Genomic DNA, 20,059 nt, shown 5'->3' with positions numbered 1-20,059 from the left:
GTGGGCATGAAGGGTGCTAATCCATTTAAGTAAGGTGAAAATGGTAGGAAACTTTAATAATAATAAGTAGCATAATTTTTGACACTAAATGCTTGTGTGTCCTACAAGAAAATCTGAAGGGGCAGACTTTCTTGGTGTAACACCATTTTCTTCTGGAGTAGACTGCAGTTGAGCTTTAAAGAATTTGCCTCATTTCCAATGAAGCATCTTGGTGGAGATGGGAGTCAGAAAAGGAGCAGAGGAAGGGACAGTGCTACTCCCATAAACTCTCAGAAAATGGATGAACCCAGTGGGGTCACAGTTAACGGCCACAAGTCCTTGGACCTGTCAGAAGACGGCCACAAAAATCATCAGAGGGCTGGAACACCTCTCCTATGAAGAAAGGCTGAGAGAGTTGGGGTTGTTCAGCCTGGAGAACAGAAGGCTTCTGGGAGACTTTATTGTGGCCTTTCAGTACTTAAAGGGGTCTTATAAGAAAGACAAGAGAGAGACTTTTTACCAGGGTCTATAGTGATAGGACAAGGGCTAATGTATTTAAACTGAAAGATGGTAAATTTAGATTGGATATAAAGAAGAAATTCTTTATGGTGAAGGTGGTGAGACACTGGAAGAAGTTGCCTAGAGAAGTTGTGGATTCCTCATCCCTGGAACTGTTCAAGGTCAGGCTGGATGGGGCTCTGAGCAACACGATGCAGTGAAAGATGTCCCTGCTCCCTGCAAGGGGGTTGGACTAGATGATCATTAAAGGTCCCTTCCAACCCAAATTGTTATGTGATTCTGTGATTCTGTAATTCTAAGTCACAGGAGCTCCAAAGGTGTTCATACTGAGCCCTGGACCAGCGGTGATGCAGACCTCAGATAAGCTACTTGCTTCCACCCCTCTGCTGACCACCCTCGAGCACAACCAGGCTCCTTAGGGTGCGACTTGATGTTAAAACTAGGGAAACAATCAATCCTTACACTACACTTCCCCAGTGACAGTGTCACACTGAAATACACTGAGCTCCCCATACTAGCTCATGGAGGCAATTGTAACTAAAAACATGATTTATGCAAGAAAATGCTAATGCCACCATTAATTTGAGAACTTAATCACAAAATATTGGCCTTATTTTCCCATGGCCTACATCAATTTTACATCGGTGGATTTAAATTGATACCATTGGAGTTATCACTAATTGGGTCTCATAAAGGTGAGAGGAAAGAAAATAACTGTTACTTTATTTTGATGTGTGCAATCCATCTTTAATACAACTCTCATTTCTTTAAGAATTTAATAATCTGCACCCATAGATTACCCCCTCAAGGGTTCAGGGCTTATTTTTCTGAAGTCATTTGCACCCAGTAGTGACTTGTCAAAGGCCACCAACCGCCTTTCCTCCCGGCTCTGCCTTTTACCAAGTTTTCCCAGGCTGATGAATCACCGGATACTCTGCCCTGCAGGTAACTCTTTGGAACTCCAGCTCCACAGTGAACACAGAAAGAGGCTGCTTAACAAACTCTCCTTTGTATCACCCACAGACAAGCCTAATGTACATCGCTGCTGAACGAAAATCTTACCTCCCACCACAAATGTCCTTTAAGCAAATACGCAGAAACTGTCTGTATTCGAATTTAGGGATCTCCTCCCTGGGCTGCAGCTGTGGCATCTAAAATGTAGTTTTTATTGAAGACATGCAAGCTCACAAAATAGAGAACTTGGGCATTCCTTGTGCTGGTTGACTTCCAGGTCCTGTAATGTAACTTTAAGCAGCCCCTGGATGAAGAAATGCTCTGGCTGCTGCTGTCCACTTTGTTTGATACGAGAACACTGAACCCAGCAGAGTAGCTGAGTGAAATGGTTGTTTTGCTATAAATAATTCATAACTTGACAAACAACTTTCTTCAAACACAATAAAACATGACTTTCACTGAGGGATTCCCTTTTAATTTTTAAATCAGTTTTTGTTTTCCAGGAATTAGAAGGAGAGAGATACCAGTTAAGTGGTGGGGGGTTTTGTTTGCTTGTCTGCTTTTGTGATGACTGAAAAATTGGATGGATCTTGATCTTTCTTCACAAACATTTCACAATGGAACAGACCTTGATCTTATTTCATGCAAGTGTAACTACACAGAGTTCGATGGCAGACTCTTGCTAATTATGTCACTGAAATGCAAGAGATTCACTGTACCATTTTGCTCAAACATAACAGCTTAAGTAGCTTTTCTTCTAACACCTGTAAAAACAAATTCTACGTAAAGTACAGGAATGAAAACGAAATTCAGAACTAGGTATTCAGGAACGTTACAAGATACTGAAAAATAGAATTTGGAATAAAATACATCTTTTTTCAACTAAAACAACAATCCTGTCAGATTTGATTCGTCAAGCACTTTATTCATGGGAAGTTTCCCATGAAGATGTATTAATTCTCAATGGGAAATATTTTCAGTGAGATTTTACCAAGTAAAAAATACCCCTGATGTTGGTGGAGTTTCAGGGTTTTTTTAATCAGTTTTACAGTCAGCTCAGGGGCTAATTCAAGGAAAGCTACAAGCTCATAGTATGGATGATAAAACCAAATCAAACAGTTGTTATGCTTATTAAGATAAGTGCAAATCTGCATACTTAGGAAGCTGAAATGCAGCTCTTGTTAGGGGTGGAAAAAAATTACCGCTATTTTTGCTTTTGTCATCCTGGTCTTGAAGGTATGGGATGTTGGAACTCCCACACTTCTATACAACAACTTTCCAAATTATATTCTAATAGCAAGTTGATACAGTTTAGTATTAACTGTCAATTAATCAGATTACCTTTGCAAAACCTGAATATATACATTCAAGATGTCAGTGACAGCCTTATCTTAAATGCACCCTTTCTGAAATTACTTAACTGCTATCCTCTTACATATGAATCACACAGAACAATTTATTGATATATAAAGTTCAGAAATGCATTTGGGTAAACTTTATATACATATTTAAACTTTCTTTTATATATTTGCTTTTTCTTTTAGTAAACAATGGAGTAAGCAGCATTCTCCTTTGGATGGGTTATTCTACATGTGAACTGCCTGTTACTCCTTCTGCAAGAATAAGAAAAGCCCTTTGCTTTCATTTGTTAAATATCAGCTTGATAGCAAAAAGCTTCTGAATGGCTCATGCTCACAGCAGACCAGCAGCTGGATGGGATCAGCACTTCTCCTGCTAAAATATCTGAAGTTAAGGATTTAGAAAAGAGGTTTTTGCAGAGATGACCCATTTACAAGCTGGACTTAGTCCAGAGACTATAGAGAAAGCCCGCCTGGAACTGAATGAAAACCCAGACATTTTGCATCAGGATATCCAGCAGGTCAGGGACATGATCATCACGAGACCTGACATTGGGTTTTTACGTACAGATGATGCCTTCATCTTGAGATTTCTCCGAGCCAGAAAGTTTCACCAAACTGAGGCCTTCAGACTGTTGGCTCAGTACTTCCAGTACCGCCAATTAAATCTGGATATGTTCAAGAACTTCAAAGCTGATGATCCAGGAATCAAACGGGCTCTGACAGATGGGTTCCCGGGAGTGCTGGAAAATCGTGACCACTGTGGCAGGAAGATTCTTCTGCTTTTTGCAGCCAACTGGGATCAGAGTAGGTAAATGTAGATAGTGTCCTTATCTTTTTATATATACTCACACTCAACTTGTAATGGAATATTTGTGACCATACTTGAAGCAGCAAGGTCATTTTCAGTAAAATATTTTGTAACCATGAGTCCATTTCACTAAAACTTTCATATGAACTGATCACCTCTTGTTCTTCAGATGTACCACCATTGAGAGATAAGGGTATACCAGTGTGTCAGATAAATAGCTCATGTTTTCTTCCATAAATATTTCCATTTTTTAGCCAGATAGTGTCTGTTTTCTATAAATACATTAATGCCTATTATATAATTGCTTCAGTAATACCATAGACTAGCCGAGCAAGTTGACAGAAAGCAAATGTCTCAAAACATATGGAGGTTCTCGTAGCTCTTATGGTGCAGAAGGGACTGACCATATTTATTCTGTCTCCAGACTTCTTAACATATAATTTTTATTTTTGGTTTAACCATTTCAGGAATTACAACTTGTGTTATGAGATTTCCACAAACTGCATTGTAATTTCTACATCATCTGGTTAGTGTATGTTTGTTAGTCTGACAAATGGGAGATACGTGCAAAGCGTATTTTCTGTTCAGGTCATTTTTTTACAGAATAGTATGAACAAAGATATCTCCCAGCCACTATTATAAAATGATGCCCTTAAATGTTAATGTGATTAGTCAGCTTTCACTACCTATTTGAAGTGATAGAGAGAAAAGGGGCTAGTCCAGGAATATCATGTTCTCATTGTCCTCTTCATCAGAAGTCATTCCATTCCTTTTCCCTGCCTTCACAGTGAGATGGAGAAATGTAATCAGCTGTAGGATAGCCATGTGTTCTGCTGATTTTTGATAAAAATTAGACTAAAGAACAAAATTCAGATTTAGATTTTGAGTATCATAACTTCTGATGAGTTCCAGGTAGGATTTCATCTTGGCACAGTCTAAAGTTGTCCATGAACGTGTTGCATCCTTAGAAATCAATAGATTGGAGCTTTGAATTTATGTTATAGAAATTATTAGAGAACAATACACATATGCCTGCAATTTCTCATTTTCTGGGAAAACCTTTTATCTCCATGTGAAAAAAGAGTTCAGAAGTGTTTCTAGTTTTCCTTACAGATCTGGTAAATAAATGCACAGGAAAAGTTACAGAAATGTAACTTTGCATATACAAAAGTGTTTGGTGAAAACCAGACTTGAAGACAGTGACAAAAGTCCTACTAACTACATAGGGGCTACCAGTTTACCTTCTGCCTTTCTAAACTGTGAGCTTGCCTTTCTTCCAACCACAAACCCCTTTCTTTAGCAACTGGCCTGGAAAGAAAGATGAATGAACAAGAATCTTGAATTAATAGAAAATATCAGCTTTAGAGGACAGAAGCTCTGTGGCTCTGTTGGTTGCATTAAAGGATTTATGTATTATATGGAGCCAGCTTTGGGTTTCTGATACCTCAACAAAATGAATCCTTGCGATTAACCTCATACATCAAGTCCTGCTCTGGGAAAGCTGAGAGTGCAGCAGTCTAAGGATCCCGCACTGAAATTTTGACAGAACATCATTCCGGTCAGATTTTGCCTCAAACTTTTTGCAAGTCTTTTAATATACAACCATGTATATGTGTATATGTGTGTGTACAAAACCCAAAGGATCCTGCATGCAAGATACCTTGTTTCCGAAAATGTAATTTTAGTCTTCAAGGAAGAGAGGCTGAGGCCCATGGGATAAGATATACTTTCCTAAGTCTCTTTGATGAAATTAAAAATTTTACCTCTCTTCAGCCGCTGAAGCCTAACACCTCTATGGATTCAAATGACAAGAAGTGTAATTTCTCTGGGCTTTTGTAGCGCTGCAAGTGCTGCAGGAATTTGGGAAAGGATTTAGGCTGTAAGTAAATAGAGGGATGACCTCGTCCTTTTTTCCCTGTTAAGCAGAGGGGAAGCGGGTTATTGACAAGAAGAAATATATATTCATATATATTTCACAAAAAAATCCAAGCAAACAAGCATTGTGTATATCTTACAAACTTGGGCAACCTTTCTATAGACATGTCTTCAGTGACGGCAAGATGTTTACAAGCTAACATTTCAGCTGAATGCTAATATAATGTAATCAATTCACGTGATGTTGTGATGCTGATATGCAAGAGTAACAGCTCAGCCTTCAACATGCCAGTCCTAACTTTAATCTCATTTGCAGCTGGCTGTATTTTCTCTTTTTTTAATCATTAAAACATAATGACAAGGAGTAATTAATAAAGAAATAATAATTTATAAAGGTTCATTTAACATCAGCATAGCTATAATCCATAAACTGATTTTGAGTCCAGACATTCTTACCATTTATACTGCTGAGGGTATGGTGGCTGTATGGATCACATACCAAGGAGGCAGAAGCAGCCTTATAACTTTCTGGTCTTACAAATCTATTGATTATAAAAAGGAAATGCCATTATTTGTGTAATGGACTGCTTGGACAAATCAGATTCAAGACGTTTTTAAGGGATTCCCTGTATCAAAGATAAAACTTCTATGTGAGCTTTTATAACATTTGTAATTTTAGCTTCAGGAATGTAACTGATAGCTCCAACATCTCTAGAAACCTAGGTTTTAACTTCCAGTCTCAATGTTTCCAGCTTCAGCTTCCAGCTGCCGGATTATGTTAGTTTAAAGGGACCACAAAAGTATGACAGCTTCCCATGTTCGTACTTTTGTGTCCTGACCACGTCATCTTCTAACCTACTTTTGAATTCACTGGGGATGCAGTACTGTAGGGTAGGTTACTGTCAGGCAGCAAGAAGATAGTACATCAGCTACTCTACAGCAATGGTTCTTGTATTCCCTTTTAACCATGGTGAAGGTAAAACAGGTAACCCCCTTTTTCTTGAGGGCAAAACAACCTTGTGCTGTCCACAAGGTAAGAACTTACTTGTGGGCAGCCAGCACAGCGAAGATAATGTTCTGCAAAGTACTGCACTAGCTTAATATCTTGCAATATATTTATGTTGCCAAATCTTAGATTGAACTTTACTCCCAGAATTAGGAAGGTTTTCCAGGTTGCTAATACTCTTCATCATTCTTTTCTGGACCTTTCTTACCATTGTAGTGTTGTTGCTACTGTGCAGATGGATGAACTGAATACAAAATTTCACTAATAAACCATCATGTGGTAACACCATACCTTCTGCTCAGTAGCGCTCTCCTTTCAGATGTAAGATTGCCACTGTTTTCTTAGCTACTCTATCACATTTTGAGCACATGTTCAGCTCAAATCTGCATCTGCTTCCAAGTCACTCTTTCCTAAAATACAAATACCACTGGTAAATGTGTCATACATTCTCATCCATAATGTGGGCACAGTCTAGCATGTGATTGACGCCCTACTCCAGAGCTAAAACTGTCCTTCTCATCCACTATCATTGCATGGGTTTTGTGGCATCTGCAAAGTTCACTGGCAAAAATTTTATTTCTCCTTCCACATCATTGAAAAAGATGGTGATTTTTTTTTTGCCCAAAATCTCCTTGATGACTATGAAAAAAATACAAAGAATGATAATTCTTGTCTCCACCTCACTAGCTGAGATCTATCGTGGTGCCAGGTTTTAATTCATTTAGCATGTGCTGCATTGGTTTGATTTTGCTCTATTTGTTAGAGAGGTTTCTTAGAGATGATGTCATCACTTTCTCTCTAGATCTGAGAGAAATACAGTATATTTTGGATCTGTTAGTTAATGTTAATCACATATGATACAGAACAGAAAATTTCAGAGGTATTGAATAAATGAAAATGAGCAGATGGATAGAAAAGAAAGAGATCAGATTAGTTCCACACTAAGGGAGAAGAAAAATGTTGAGCTATATTACTGTACACTAGAGAAACCACGCAGAGAAGGGCCATCGTTCACTTTGCTCAGAGCTCAGTCCTCAGAGGTGCAAAATAATCTAACTACAAGGCGTGAACTCACCCCAAACCCACAAAAGCTTCACCTATACCACTGGTTACAGAGCACCTTATTTTTAAATGGAAATCATGGAGTAATAAAGACAGTAAAGATGTCAGACTGATCTTGTCAGGAATCTTTTTGATGAAATAATTTGCATCATAAAAAATCCCTGTTTGTAAAACAAATACATGCATACATACAAATGTACAATTTTGATGAGACCTGAACCATGATTTCACATAAACACAAATGTGCCATGTTCTGGATTACGAATACACTTTCTTACACTTCCTCATTTCATCAGTCTCACTAAATCTAAGCCCTCATTCCTCTGCTACACCTCTAGTGAAACTGAGGCTTTTAAAGAAGTCAGATAAGAGTGCCTTTTGGGTTGTTGGATTGAGGAAAGCCTTCACTAACTGCCACAGCTGTTCCTAGGTCTGCTACTGCCTTCTAATATCTCCTGCTTGTACACCTGGGAGATGGGGGAGTTTGGGTGAACAAGTAATTCAGCAGAAAGTGTTCATTAATCTTCCAAGTAAAGATATTTCCTTCAAGGTTGTTCAGCTGGACTAAAATTTATTTCTGTGTAGAGAGCCAGCAGAAAGGCTATCTCCAACCATGACACGTGGGTTGCGTACTGATCCTGCGAACAGGGTCTTGGAGTAGGGAGACAGAAGGTTGCCCATTGTCCTTTGCAGCAAAATAGTAAATAATTTCTGTCTTCACCTCTGGACTGTTGTGTCTTAGAAGCTGTCATGTAACTCCAAAAATTCTGTAAGTCAGTCAGATGGAAAAAACTGCTGCATTGTCGACAACATACATTCCCAAGTCAGCTGCTAGCGATAAACTCTCTTTTATTAACCAAAGATCTTCAAATGTCAGATATTTACCATTCTGTAGGAAAGTGTATTGAGATAAGCTAAAGGGCAGGGAAATACTCGGTCATAATGGTAAATTGACAGCATTAAGTATTTTAAAATATCGTGATAGAAAATATTATGTCCTTGATGAGAATGCTCCTAGTGGTGTAATTACAAGGAAATTACGATCAGCAGATCCTGTTGGTATAAATGAATATGTCACAAATGCTGATTATTCCAATATATTGCGAGGGTAATCTCAGATGCTTAATAGAATATGAAGGAATAAACATCTGTTGAGACTGATTTATAGTCACGGCAAACTGTGGCAATAACTCAGCCTCATAGCTGTTTATTATGAGAGATTACAGCTGAAATACAGCCAGCCCTAATGCCGGAATGATTTTTACACAGCTCGTCTTTGGGTTTGCTTAGGAGGTAGTGCTTTTGTGTTGGGAGATGCTTACAGTAATGCAGTGAGGTTGTGGTTCAAGTGTTGCATTGACCAATAAATAGCCTAGAAGAACACTGTATTAAAAATAATACATATTGTGTTATTACATTACCGAGCTAGTCTGGAATGGTATCAGGGGAATGAAGTGTAGCATAGGCAGAATACTCATTTTGAGGAGCAACAAAAATGAGCTCTGTCTTGAAATGTTTTAATTCGCTTGGAGGCAGCAACTTAATTCAGTTAGTACCATTTATTATGGAAGCTGCATTTGGGAAGGCAGTTGCAGTCCATATGAATGACAGAAGGATGACATACACAAATGACACTCCTGGATAAGGCTGAGAAGGGAATCAAAGAAGAAAGAGAAAATGTCTGAAAAAGAGAAAGAAAAACAACAGCTGGGAAAGTTATGAAGCATATGTTGAAGAACAAGACAAGCCTGACTGCAAGGAAAAAAAAATCAATGGAGGAGATGTAGGGCAATCAAAAACATATTGAGAGGGAAGAGAAGGTGAGTGGATGGTGTCAGGTGGAGGCTGACTGAAGAGCTGTGAAGGACAGTGCCAGAGGGTGAGGCACATGATTGCTGGAGCTGGCCTGCGGGATAACAAAGGGAAAGGAAGGGTAAACTGGAAAGTGGCTCTGTGCCACGTCCCTCCTATGGAGAAAAGAAACCAAATCCAACCCTCAAGCTTTATAAAACAGAGAGAAGGACAGTAGAAATAAGAAAAAGACATACATGCAAACACACATACACAACAAACACATACAGGCACATGCACACACCCCTCCTCCCTTCCAGACTGTCTCAAAAGACAGAGATTTTGTGTGAGGGTTTATATCTGGGTAGCAAAAAAGAGAGACTGCGTACAGTTGTGATAACGCTTGTCCCCTGTCCCTAGAAAATGACCCATACTCCTACATGGGCCGTGTATGTCATCCTCGCAGCTGGGTTCTGCAAAAGAACATTATAACTGAGCTATATCAACAGAATCGTACAAAGCCAAACAATACGACGTCCCGCTTGGCTCTTTGTCCCTTTGGCCCTTGGGAATAGCTGGTAGCCATGAATGAATGCTCTTACAAATAGGAGTTTTCTGAGGTGGGGTTTGATAGGAAAAGATTAGAATATTTTTTTGTTGGAGCTTTTCTTAAATCAAATTTTCTAAATATCTGATATTCTGATCAGTTTCTAACTTGCCAACATAATTAAAAGGAGCTAAGGCAAATTCATGCATTGCAGCAGGAACAGACTGCAAAGAGTCAGGGGAGGAAAAAACCGTAATCCTCTGACTGTTTGATAGGCTACATGCAACAGAAGTGTCACAAAAGAGTGGAGATATTGAGCTGGAATCCTTAAACACATTCGAAATTTTAAGATTCTAGTAATTTCTTGTTATATTATTTCCCCGGGCCATGATATATTTTATACTCTCTCCTCTGAACTCTAAGCCTCTGTAACAATCGCACTTTACATAAACATGGTTGCTTTTTTCACCGCACCCTGTAGGTGCTGAGCATCCTCCACTTCCAGCACACTCAAAGCAGCATGAGGGATGCTTGGGAACTGCTGCCGTTAGCAGGCTGGATGATCTCAGAGCAGTTACGGGGGACAGCATGAACTCGGTCAAGGTGTGCATGGTGTGGAGGGTGCTGAGCTTCATGAAATGGCTGAACAGCAGAACAGCACGTTGGGATAAATTCTACCCTGCCACCACAGCCACCCTGCTTCAGGGAGCTTGTCTACCTTGGCGAGGCTGGAGGATGAGGGAGACATCAGCACCTGTGGTTGCATGGATGAGCGTGCCCTGACCATGTGTATCTGGAATGGTCTTGATAATATGAGGAAGGAAGTGGTAGAAGCACCACAGGTACCTAAAAATTTAACGGACCAGACAGAGGGAAAGGATGGAGGAGTAAAGACATTCCAATAAAGTAGCCTAAAAATTGAGTTGTTAAAGCTCTTCTGTACAAGGTATTTTGCCTCTTTTGACATGGGTCACCCAATAAAACAGGTGGAGCACCATAATTAATATGCTGTGACTGGAGACTTGATTCCTAAAGGAAAGAAATTGGAATCACTCCTTGAGGAAAAGCAAGTTTTTGTCTTAAATTCTGATTGCACTCTCACAGGTTTTATTTTTAATAAGTGCAGAGACCACAGGGGCAGTAAAAAGCAACTATCCCTTGCTCCCAGAGCATGATAATCTCAGCTCTGGAAACTTCCTGGAGGGTCCATTTGTAGCAAGGGCCAAAGGGCAAAGACAGCCAGTTAGCCTCCTGCTGGAACTACTTCTTTTGAAACTGCCTGTTTTCTACTCATGCTGAGTAAATTTGCGTCAGCAAAGATTCATTTTTAAGGTAAAGGTAATATGCAAATATCTTAATTGGTTCTTTTTCTTTATAGAAAGATGGTATCATTTTTCCACTTTTCCATTGCAGGCACACAGTGGATGGCATGTGTCTGTGCATTCATTGACACATGCGGTGCCAGTTATCTTTCATATATGCAGTATAAATCACAGCACCAAGTAATGTTATGATGCTATATAATCAATAAAAATTAATTTTAAAAAAATTTAATTATTTATATAATATCCCATAATATACCTTTAGAAGACCAAAATACAGGATTTGATTGAAACTGTAAGATTCTGATCTATTGTTTTATACAGACAAAATTAATACTAAATAATCCTATTTATTTGAAATGTTTTTCTTTGAATTTAACATAAATTAGGTTTTATAAAATAGGAATTCAAGATGCAATGAAAAATAACTCCTTGATGTCCATTCAAGGTGACAAGTGAAATTCAATAGTGACAAGTGAAAGGACTACCATATTTCTGAAGATCCTACGTAAGAAGAAATACTTGCTTTTCAGAGGCAAATTAGTATGTTTTCTATTTTAACCTTGCCAGCCTGCTGTGTATCAAACCTCTCGTTAGGGACCTGCTGCTTGCCACTGTTACAACAAGGATTTGGGGCCAGAAGAACTTTTGGTCTGATCCAGTAGAACCACTCTTATATGTGCTTTACAAGACATGTACTCTCATGTACTTTATAAGATATACAGCTGATGGTCGGAACAAATAAAGCAGGAAGCTGAAGAATTTTTTTTAACCTTTTTAAACCAATATAGTTTTCTTCATTGACTTCTAGCTACAAGCCATACCCATGCCTTCCTTGCTCTTTCCCATAGATAGTCCTGTGCTCTCTTCCACAAAGCCATAATTTCAGCTCCTCTGGTCTTACACCCTGTGAGCACAGGAACTGAATTCCATACATTCAGATATGACTGAAGTCATAAAGGTGAAAAAAAGAGTGAACAAGCACAAGGCCACTGCTACGATGTGACCAGGAACATGTGCTCCCCTTGCCAGTGCTAAACCTTTCACTCTTTCCTCCCTTTCACAGCAAATCCAAGAGATGCCAGTCATGTATATTAAATATGCATAGATCAATCTACAGAGTATATGTGGTCCCTGTACCCCTTCGGAGAGCTAGGGTATGTTTTAGCACACAGAATTGCTTTTGTATAGGTATTTCTGACCAGGGAAATCCACACCAGAATGCCATAACCTTATCTAAGGCTTCTCCATCCTCTCTTATTATTTTGGACCTGTGATCCTCTAAGCTGTTCTCACTTTGTGGGGTTTTTGAGTAAGAATACATTGACTTGTTTTCTCAGGGATAATGCTACCTGTCTGTTCTGTAAGTACAAAAGGAGAAATGTGATTTATATTGAAAAAGAAAGAGACTGCTGAAAAATCCTGCTTCCAAATGCACTGCAATATTCATTTGAAAACTGTGATAAAAAAGGAGGAGAAATACACTCTGACCCGGCGAGGCACAGTAGGAAATCTTTCCACTTCTTAGGTTCTCATTTACATGTAAGCCACTTTTACCTGGCTACTGCAATTTCAATTCAGTTTCACTCTGATAAAGCCTTCAATTCTGTTTGAATAAAAGAGCTTTGCAAGTCTGGGGAAAATGGCAGTTTGTGTATGCTGTAGCCGCCAATGAATGCCTTTCCTTTTTCCAGCATCTTATTATTCCCTGCTAAAATGTATACACAAGTACTTGTACATTCACTTTCTTTCAGACAACATTTTATATGATTCATTTCAAAGTAATTCATGATGATTTGGGGGTTTACTTCAAAAAGAGGCATATCAGATGTAGACTCCATGTTAAAAGCCAAGGAGCCTTCTGAGGCACCATATCTGCCATTACGGGTTTAGTCCTGGCTGACATGTTCGTCTCTACTGAGATTTTCTCACCTCTTGGTTTGTTAAAGAAGATATTAATGGTTAATTAATGGAGGAAATACTGACTGGACACAAAAAGATTTGGGAGTAAAGGATGGACTACAAATGGAATGATACAGTAAGGGGATGCCATTGAGGAACCAGTGCCTCTGAGCTGTATACAGGAATATTGTCTGCTGGACACCAGCAGTTATTCACCTTTACTCACCTCAGCTGACCTGTAACCTAAGTCCTAGCACGAGAGGCAAATCTGAGCTAAGTCAAGAAAAGAACACTAAAACAAGGAGTAGAAAATATGACAATGTAATGAAAGTTGAGGACAATAAGAGATGGGGTAGGAATCTTCTTCTATATATGTTTATCTTAATAAAAGGTCGTTGTTATACATTCCCCATTTCCTTGGAGGTGGGAATACAGAATAAAAGCAAATTAAGTAATCTTGGGAAGAATTAGATTTCTGAAAATTAGAAAACGCTTTGCAATGATTAAGCTGGTTCAGGACCTGAACAGGTAACTGAGGCACTCTGTGGACTCCTCATAACTGGATTTTTTACTGAAGAAGTCAGAGACAAATTAGGAGTACTTATGATGATGCAGTATAGGAGATGTATGAGATGCTGCCAAGTCACTTCCTATCTCCTATTTCTAGGATTAATTTAGCTTTGTCAAAAGCCTCTGAAAAGGATAAACTCAGACGGTACTTTAATCTGTCTTGCAATTTAAGAACATTATATCAGTAAGCTCTAGTGTCTAGAAGTACAACAGTCTATCTTGTATATAAGCTATGTTGTGTAAAAACAACTTTCTTGTCTGGGAATTCTGAATACATGTTGGGTGTTTTATGTCTCAATTATATTTGAAAATGGGCCATTCTGATATTTTGTGGTGTTCCAGTGTAATTGTTTCCTATGCTGGAGCTGTGTCTCCTGCTTACTGTGTGCTAAGGTGCATAATGGTCACAAAACTCCAGCTGTCTCCAGGGTCTATTGCAGCCTTCTTACAGGATTAGAACCTGTTTGAAATCACTAAATAATGCAGGTATTCTAACTTTGTGTAAAGGCTGCTATCTACCTATGATATGAAAAACTGCAGAATCTTTAGGTAGGTAGCCCATCTGGAAATAGTCCTCCAAAAGGGGCTTTCTGACATGACCCCAACACAAGAAGTTCTAAGAATTAAGGAAAATATTGGTGAGCAAGTATTCTGTCAGGAGGAGTATGCAGATGCAGTGAGTGAGAATGGTGCGTTCCCGTCTCCCTCTTACTTTCAGAGATACTGGGTTTTTCCAGTTGGGAGGGAGTTTCTGAAGTATGGAGTCTGGCTGTTACACGAAACATTGCAGTGCAGCCGTAGTGTTGGCTGTGTGTTCACAGAGGGAATGTTCCAGTCAACATAGGAGCCACATGGCTTGTCCTCTTGGCTGCTGTCAAGGAGAACAACACACGGAAGGCCTTCAGAGCTCTTGTTGGCCTTGCTAATCAGCAGCCACGTCGTTACATCAAAAGAAACTTAGTGTAAAGCCATCTTACCTGTGAACTACGTTGGTGTATGGTTTTGGCAGAGCTGAGTGTCTAGTCTACAGGATGTTAAATGCATTTCTTGAATACTACTGGACCTACTAAACCAGAAATACTCACTTAGTAGAGTAGTTTTGAACTTTAAGGAGTTTACTGTACTATCTCATTCAACTGCACCAGAGTCAGGGAAAGATAGTGAATAGCAAAGGTTATATTAACATATAATGCAGGGCGGTAACCTACAGGCAATTGTCAAATGTAATAAAATGCCAGCAGTTATATCCACAGAATTTAAATGCATCTGGGTCCTAACACACTAGGATGAAAAAATAAAGCAAGCTTAACCCCTACCCTAGAACATTTGCAATCTAAGTGGACACGAGAAAAGAAGCATTGAATACCTTCCCTAAATGAAGAAGAGTGTGTCAGGGGCTGGGGGTTCCCTGGGAGCTGGGAGTGGCAGTGATCCCTGGGAACATCAGGGCAGGGTTTGGTAGCCTGTCTCATCAAACCCCAGCCAGAAGCAGGGCAGCCCTGGGCCTGATGGAGGGTCTTACAGGGATTGAACATAGTCAGACAATGAATTGATGACACAGGGAAGAAATAACTCAATGTTTCCTACTTGTCACATCACTGCCTTGAAGACAAAGTCTTCTTTGATGCTGCTTCCTGAAAAATATAGAAGGAAACCTGAACTGTCCCCCACTCTGACCCACAGAGAGACTTCATTTCTGGCCCAGCTCTTATACCACAGTGGACAAGACCAACGCCTTTCTCTACTTTTTTCTCCCCTGAAGAAGCTCCACATTTCCCAAAGGCATGGTGGAAAATAAAGCTCTTGGCTGCCACCTGAGCCTGGCCTAGGTTATGGCTAACTATAAATGCCTACAAATGCAAATTCAATTTAAAAAAATGGTTATTTTATTATCCTGAAATATACAGAGAGATAAGAATTGTTGTTAGCTAATGGTATGTTGAGAAAACAATAATTTGCAAGGCTGGTGGTGCCATGGACAAGACTAATTTCTGCGTGTGGTGAATTGCTGCAGTATGAGACTCACAGGATAACAGAAAAAAAAGTAAAAGAAAAAAATGGAAATAGCTATGCTGGAAGAAGTGCCCAGCATCACAAAGCAGGTGCGATTTATAGCTCAACACCTCGATTAACTGTGTCCTCTGAGGAGAGGCTCTGGTTGGGACCAGGAGAGTGGCAGAGTGCAGCGGTGAAATGCTGCGGCCGGGCGGAGGGAAGATAGATGTTCATCAATGTCCTGCTCACACAAGGTCCCACTGTACCAGAGCTGTACTCCTCTGTCATGCAGTTTCCTACTTCTGGAATGAAAAATGGCCTAATTCATGTCTACTGTCATGTTGTGGGGCCCTTAACAAAACTAGTGCACATGACTAGGTCAGAGCAGGTGAACTAGAAGTCTGTTTTCTGACTTTCATGGAACTATGAGAAGATTGCATGGCTGAAGCCAGGGAACCTCCTTATCTAATTCTTTCAAAACCATATAGGGTTCATGCATTTCCAAAAACCAGGAAAACAAAGAAAAGTTTTTTTCACAACATCTGATTCAGCAATGCATATACTTGCATGCATGCAAGCAACCCCAACAAATTCAACTACGGATACAAAACGCAGCAATGAGACTATTCATATTCTTTACATTAGACTTTTGCTTAAGTACCTTATGGCTTAATATATTTGTTGTGCAGAAATGAAACCGGTGCATTTACTTGACTGTTAAGCACTGTTGATTAATGCTAAAATTGCAAAATATTAACCAAAGCTAGGTCAACTGAATGCAAGGGAATGGAAACATGAAGATTTCTGGCAGATCAGGGTAAAAAACCACACAGAGATGCTGGAAGCACTCTGGTTTTTATGTATTTTTGTGAAGTGAAACTAACTGCAACATATTGGGATTCATTTTGCAAGGACTTGATCACTTGTAGTTTTTCTCTGATATTGCCATAAGGCCTTTTTAGTAACATTTTTGTGAAGTCAAAGCATTGGCTCTAATAAAGAGAAGTATGTACTACAATTGCTTTTAAGCAAATGAATTTTGCTGTTATAACAAAAGTGTCATAAGACTGTGCTTAGATATATAGGAATGAACTTTCCCTGCCTGATTTTCCTTTAAATACACTGTAAACTGTGAGGCAATAACAGACAAAAAAGGACACCCGATGTAGTATTAACAAACCTTGCACTTTTAACAAACCACCCCATGATACCAAAGTGCAGCTCTTACATACTAAATCTTCCAAAGGCCATATCTTCCCTGCTATGGTGCAAGCATCTCCAATGCCACCTCCTTAAAAGTAGGCTTTGCTACATTTTTGCTACTGGAATCATTTAGGTTGGAAAAGACCTTCAAGAGCATTCAGTCCAACTATTAGCCTAACACTGCCAAGCTCACCACTAAATCATGTCCCTAAGCACAAGGGGAATAAATCTGTTAAAAAATCCAAACAGCATGGAAAAAATGAGAATACCTTACTTTCTGAACATTGAACCAGTTAGATCTCAGGAAAATTGTGATTTTCTGTTTTCATAAAGCTTTTTTTATAGGAAGGAATAGATGAAAAAATCAGGTGTTTCTTTATAAACAAGCTTGTTCCAATGACTGTATGCAACTGTTTTCCAGAAAACAAGAGGAAGTAGAGAACAAGGGATGATTTATTTGTTCAAGACTTCCACATTTACCTCTAATACTGAAGTTTTACTTCTGGGATTTTTCTCAAGACCATCTAACTAAACTTGCTGTGGCAATGTCTTCTGATCCTTTTTCTGCCTTGTTTTTGCTGACTTTTGACAAAACAGGGCCTTTCTGCTGTTTGTACCTTCCTTGAAGTGATCACTTCTGCTTATGTTTAGAGTAAAGATCCTGGTTGTTCCAGTTAACTGATTCCAGAGCTGCATCCTACAACTACCAGTGTGAGGTTTGGCAGGACGTCATTGTGCATTGATTTCAAAAGCACAAAAATTTTGGCTGTCTACTGTTTTCTGTAATTAATTGTTACATATGTTTCTCCATGAGCAATTATTTTTAATGGAATGAATAGTGTAGAGTAGTGACTTCAATTAACCATATTTCTTCAGTAATTCTCTGTATTGACTATGTGAGAATTCTTATTAGAGGTGTGAAAAAAATTTAATTAATTATATTATCTTCACAATAAAAAGCAACACAAACAGAAATAGATGAGTATAAAACATTACCTCATCAATGTGCAGTTTCCAGTTGTTTAAGAAACCGAAAACACAGGCCTTTCCTCCAGAAACAGCAAACCTTGAAACAGTGGTTGCTAGAAGGCAGAGACTAAACATTCAGACATATAAATATACTCTGCATTACAGAGGTTAGAGTGATTTAGGGGGTTGCTGATAAATTGTGTAATAAGAAGTTAAGGAAACTTTTCTTTCAGAATTCCTAACATTGCAACACATATGGAATTCTACTTTCAAATTAACTGAATTTTAATAGCTTATAAACCATTTAAATTGTTTTTCACTGGCAATTCCTGAGAAAATTAGATAGTTTGCCAAATAATAATCTGACATTACTATTGCAAGGCAAGGACCACGCTGCACCTGCAACACTAATCTGTACTGTACTGGGAACTGGCATGTACCAAAATATTGTACTGGCTTCAAGATAATAGAGGATAACAGGCTGGTCTTCCTTTCACCATTATCATGTATTCAATACAAGGCTCCAAAATCCTATTTCTGCCTTCTTTGGGATCTCAAACTGTTACTACACACCATTGTTATCAATATGTGACACATCCATCCTGTCCCATCCAGGAAAAAGCCTTCATGCTGCTATATCATGGAATTAGTAATCTTGGTTAAAAGGCAGAGTATACTGCAGAAATTTAAGGTTTAAGCTTTCAAATCCTGATAATGAAATACAAGTAAAGCATTGATTAAATGCTTCAGGTAGATTGCCCATTCTTTTCTATTTTTTAAAATAGGGAAACTATGTACCAACCCACTACATTCACAGAAAGTGAAGTACTCAAAAATTATGAAATACTGGTCTTAGAGTTTTAAAATATGTTTAATTTTTCCCTTTGTGATTATGGTATATGAAATCACACTTAAAAATAGATTATAGCCTATTTTGTTCACCAATCCTGCACAGGAGACATTTTGAGAACAACCGTAACCCTGTCAGTTTTTTATTTTCAATTTGCAACCTGCATTTTAATATTTTTCTTCCATAATTACTTCATCTGTTTTGAGACAACCAGTCTAAACACTGTTATATTTCTAAATTAGCTGGGCCACTCCCATTAATTTGTTCAAGCTGCTGCTTTGGAAAAATTTCCACTTGGCTTTTTGTATGGCAGGGAGTCCTTCTAGGCTCACCTTTTTTCCCTTTGTCTTGCAATTCTCTCAGAAAACCATATTTTACAACTTCAAGGCCAAAAACCCCCAAACCAACCCTTCCAAAGGACTATTTTGTCAACCCTCCCCCCCCGTGTGTGTGTCCCAGGAAAGCTCACTTCCTCACTTGCAAAGCATCAGGTTGTTGTACCTGTCTCTGGATCTGAACATTTTTTGTTCCTCTTACCCGACTTAATCTGCATAAGTGGCAGTAAAATCCACAGAAAAAAAGATATTTCTCTTCCTTTAGGCAGACCTCTTTTGCTCCATTACTGTCATCCGTACAAAAATACACCTGGTGAAAGGCTGGCAATGATACGTGGTATAGAGCTGATGATACTTGATTTCTGTACTCAGTAATTCCCCTTCAAGAGGAGCAATCGCCTCACTCAACTGCAGTCATTACAGAAGCAGCTGTCGTTCATATTGCCTATAGAATTACATTCAACACCAGTTCCTAAGGTTTCTCCTACAATGTGGCATGATTCAGACCGATGGTATCTTTCATAACTTTTTTCTGGTTTTGTTTTTTTTTGTTGTTGTTTGTTTGTTTTTTTGTTTGTTTTTTGTTTTGGTAGTTATAAAACTAATTTGGTTATCAATCTTTTGTTGATTGACATATTGGGGAGTCATGTGTCCATGGAATCCAGATCTCCCAAAGCAACTTCTTGTCAGCTGCTTTCCACATGGGGGGTCTGATACCCAATGAAGTCTGAGGCAAACCTGGAAAACATGAGTAAGAAGACATATCTTTTTCTAATTCCATTGGTAACATTTGACCAGACTCCTCATTGTTGGTTAGAGGGCATCATGTTTTTTCTCAGTAAGGATTCTGTAAAGTCTGGAGTCTTCTACAGATACCTCTTATTTACAATTCAGTGGATTTTGGGGGGGAAAAAAGAAAAGTCTGCTCTCTTAAGGGGAATGGTTGTTGCTATTAACTCCTTCACTTTCTTCAGCAGTGTTGCATAAAAGATGGTCCACTTGTGGACCAAA

At 38.9% G+C, this 20,059-nt stretch overlaps 1 protein-coding gene across 1 annotated transcript in view; it reads left to right on the top strand.

Moving 5' to 3' along the window:
- Nucleotides 1–3,232: 3,232 nt before the first annotated feature.
- CLVS1 (clavesin 1) overlaps nt 3,233–20,059 on the top strand; it is a gene marked incomplete at its 5' end in the record, with an annotated part of 101,210 nt that continues 84,383 nt past the window's right edge. Inside the window, one exon of the mRNA XM_081996945.1 lies at nt 3,233–3,621. Coding sequence (XP_081853071.1) covers nt 3,233–3,621 — 389 coding nt within the window. The remainder of the gene's footprint in view (nt 3,622–20,059) is intronic.

The sequence above is a fragment of the Phaethon aethereus genome (genome assembly GCF_964289735.1).
Source record: "Phaethon aethereus genome assembly, chromosome: 2".
Lineage (NCBI taxonomy): Eukaryota > Metazoa > Chordata > Aves > Phaethontiformes > Phaethontidae > Phaethon > Phaethon aethereus.
The sequence above is the reverse complement of the archived record's forward strand: the minus strand, read 5'-3'. Positions and strand labels throughout refer to the sequence as shown.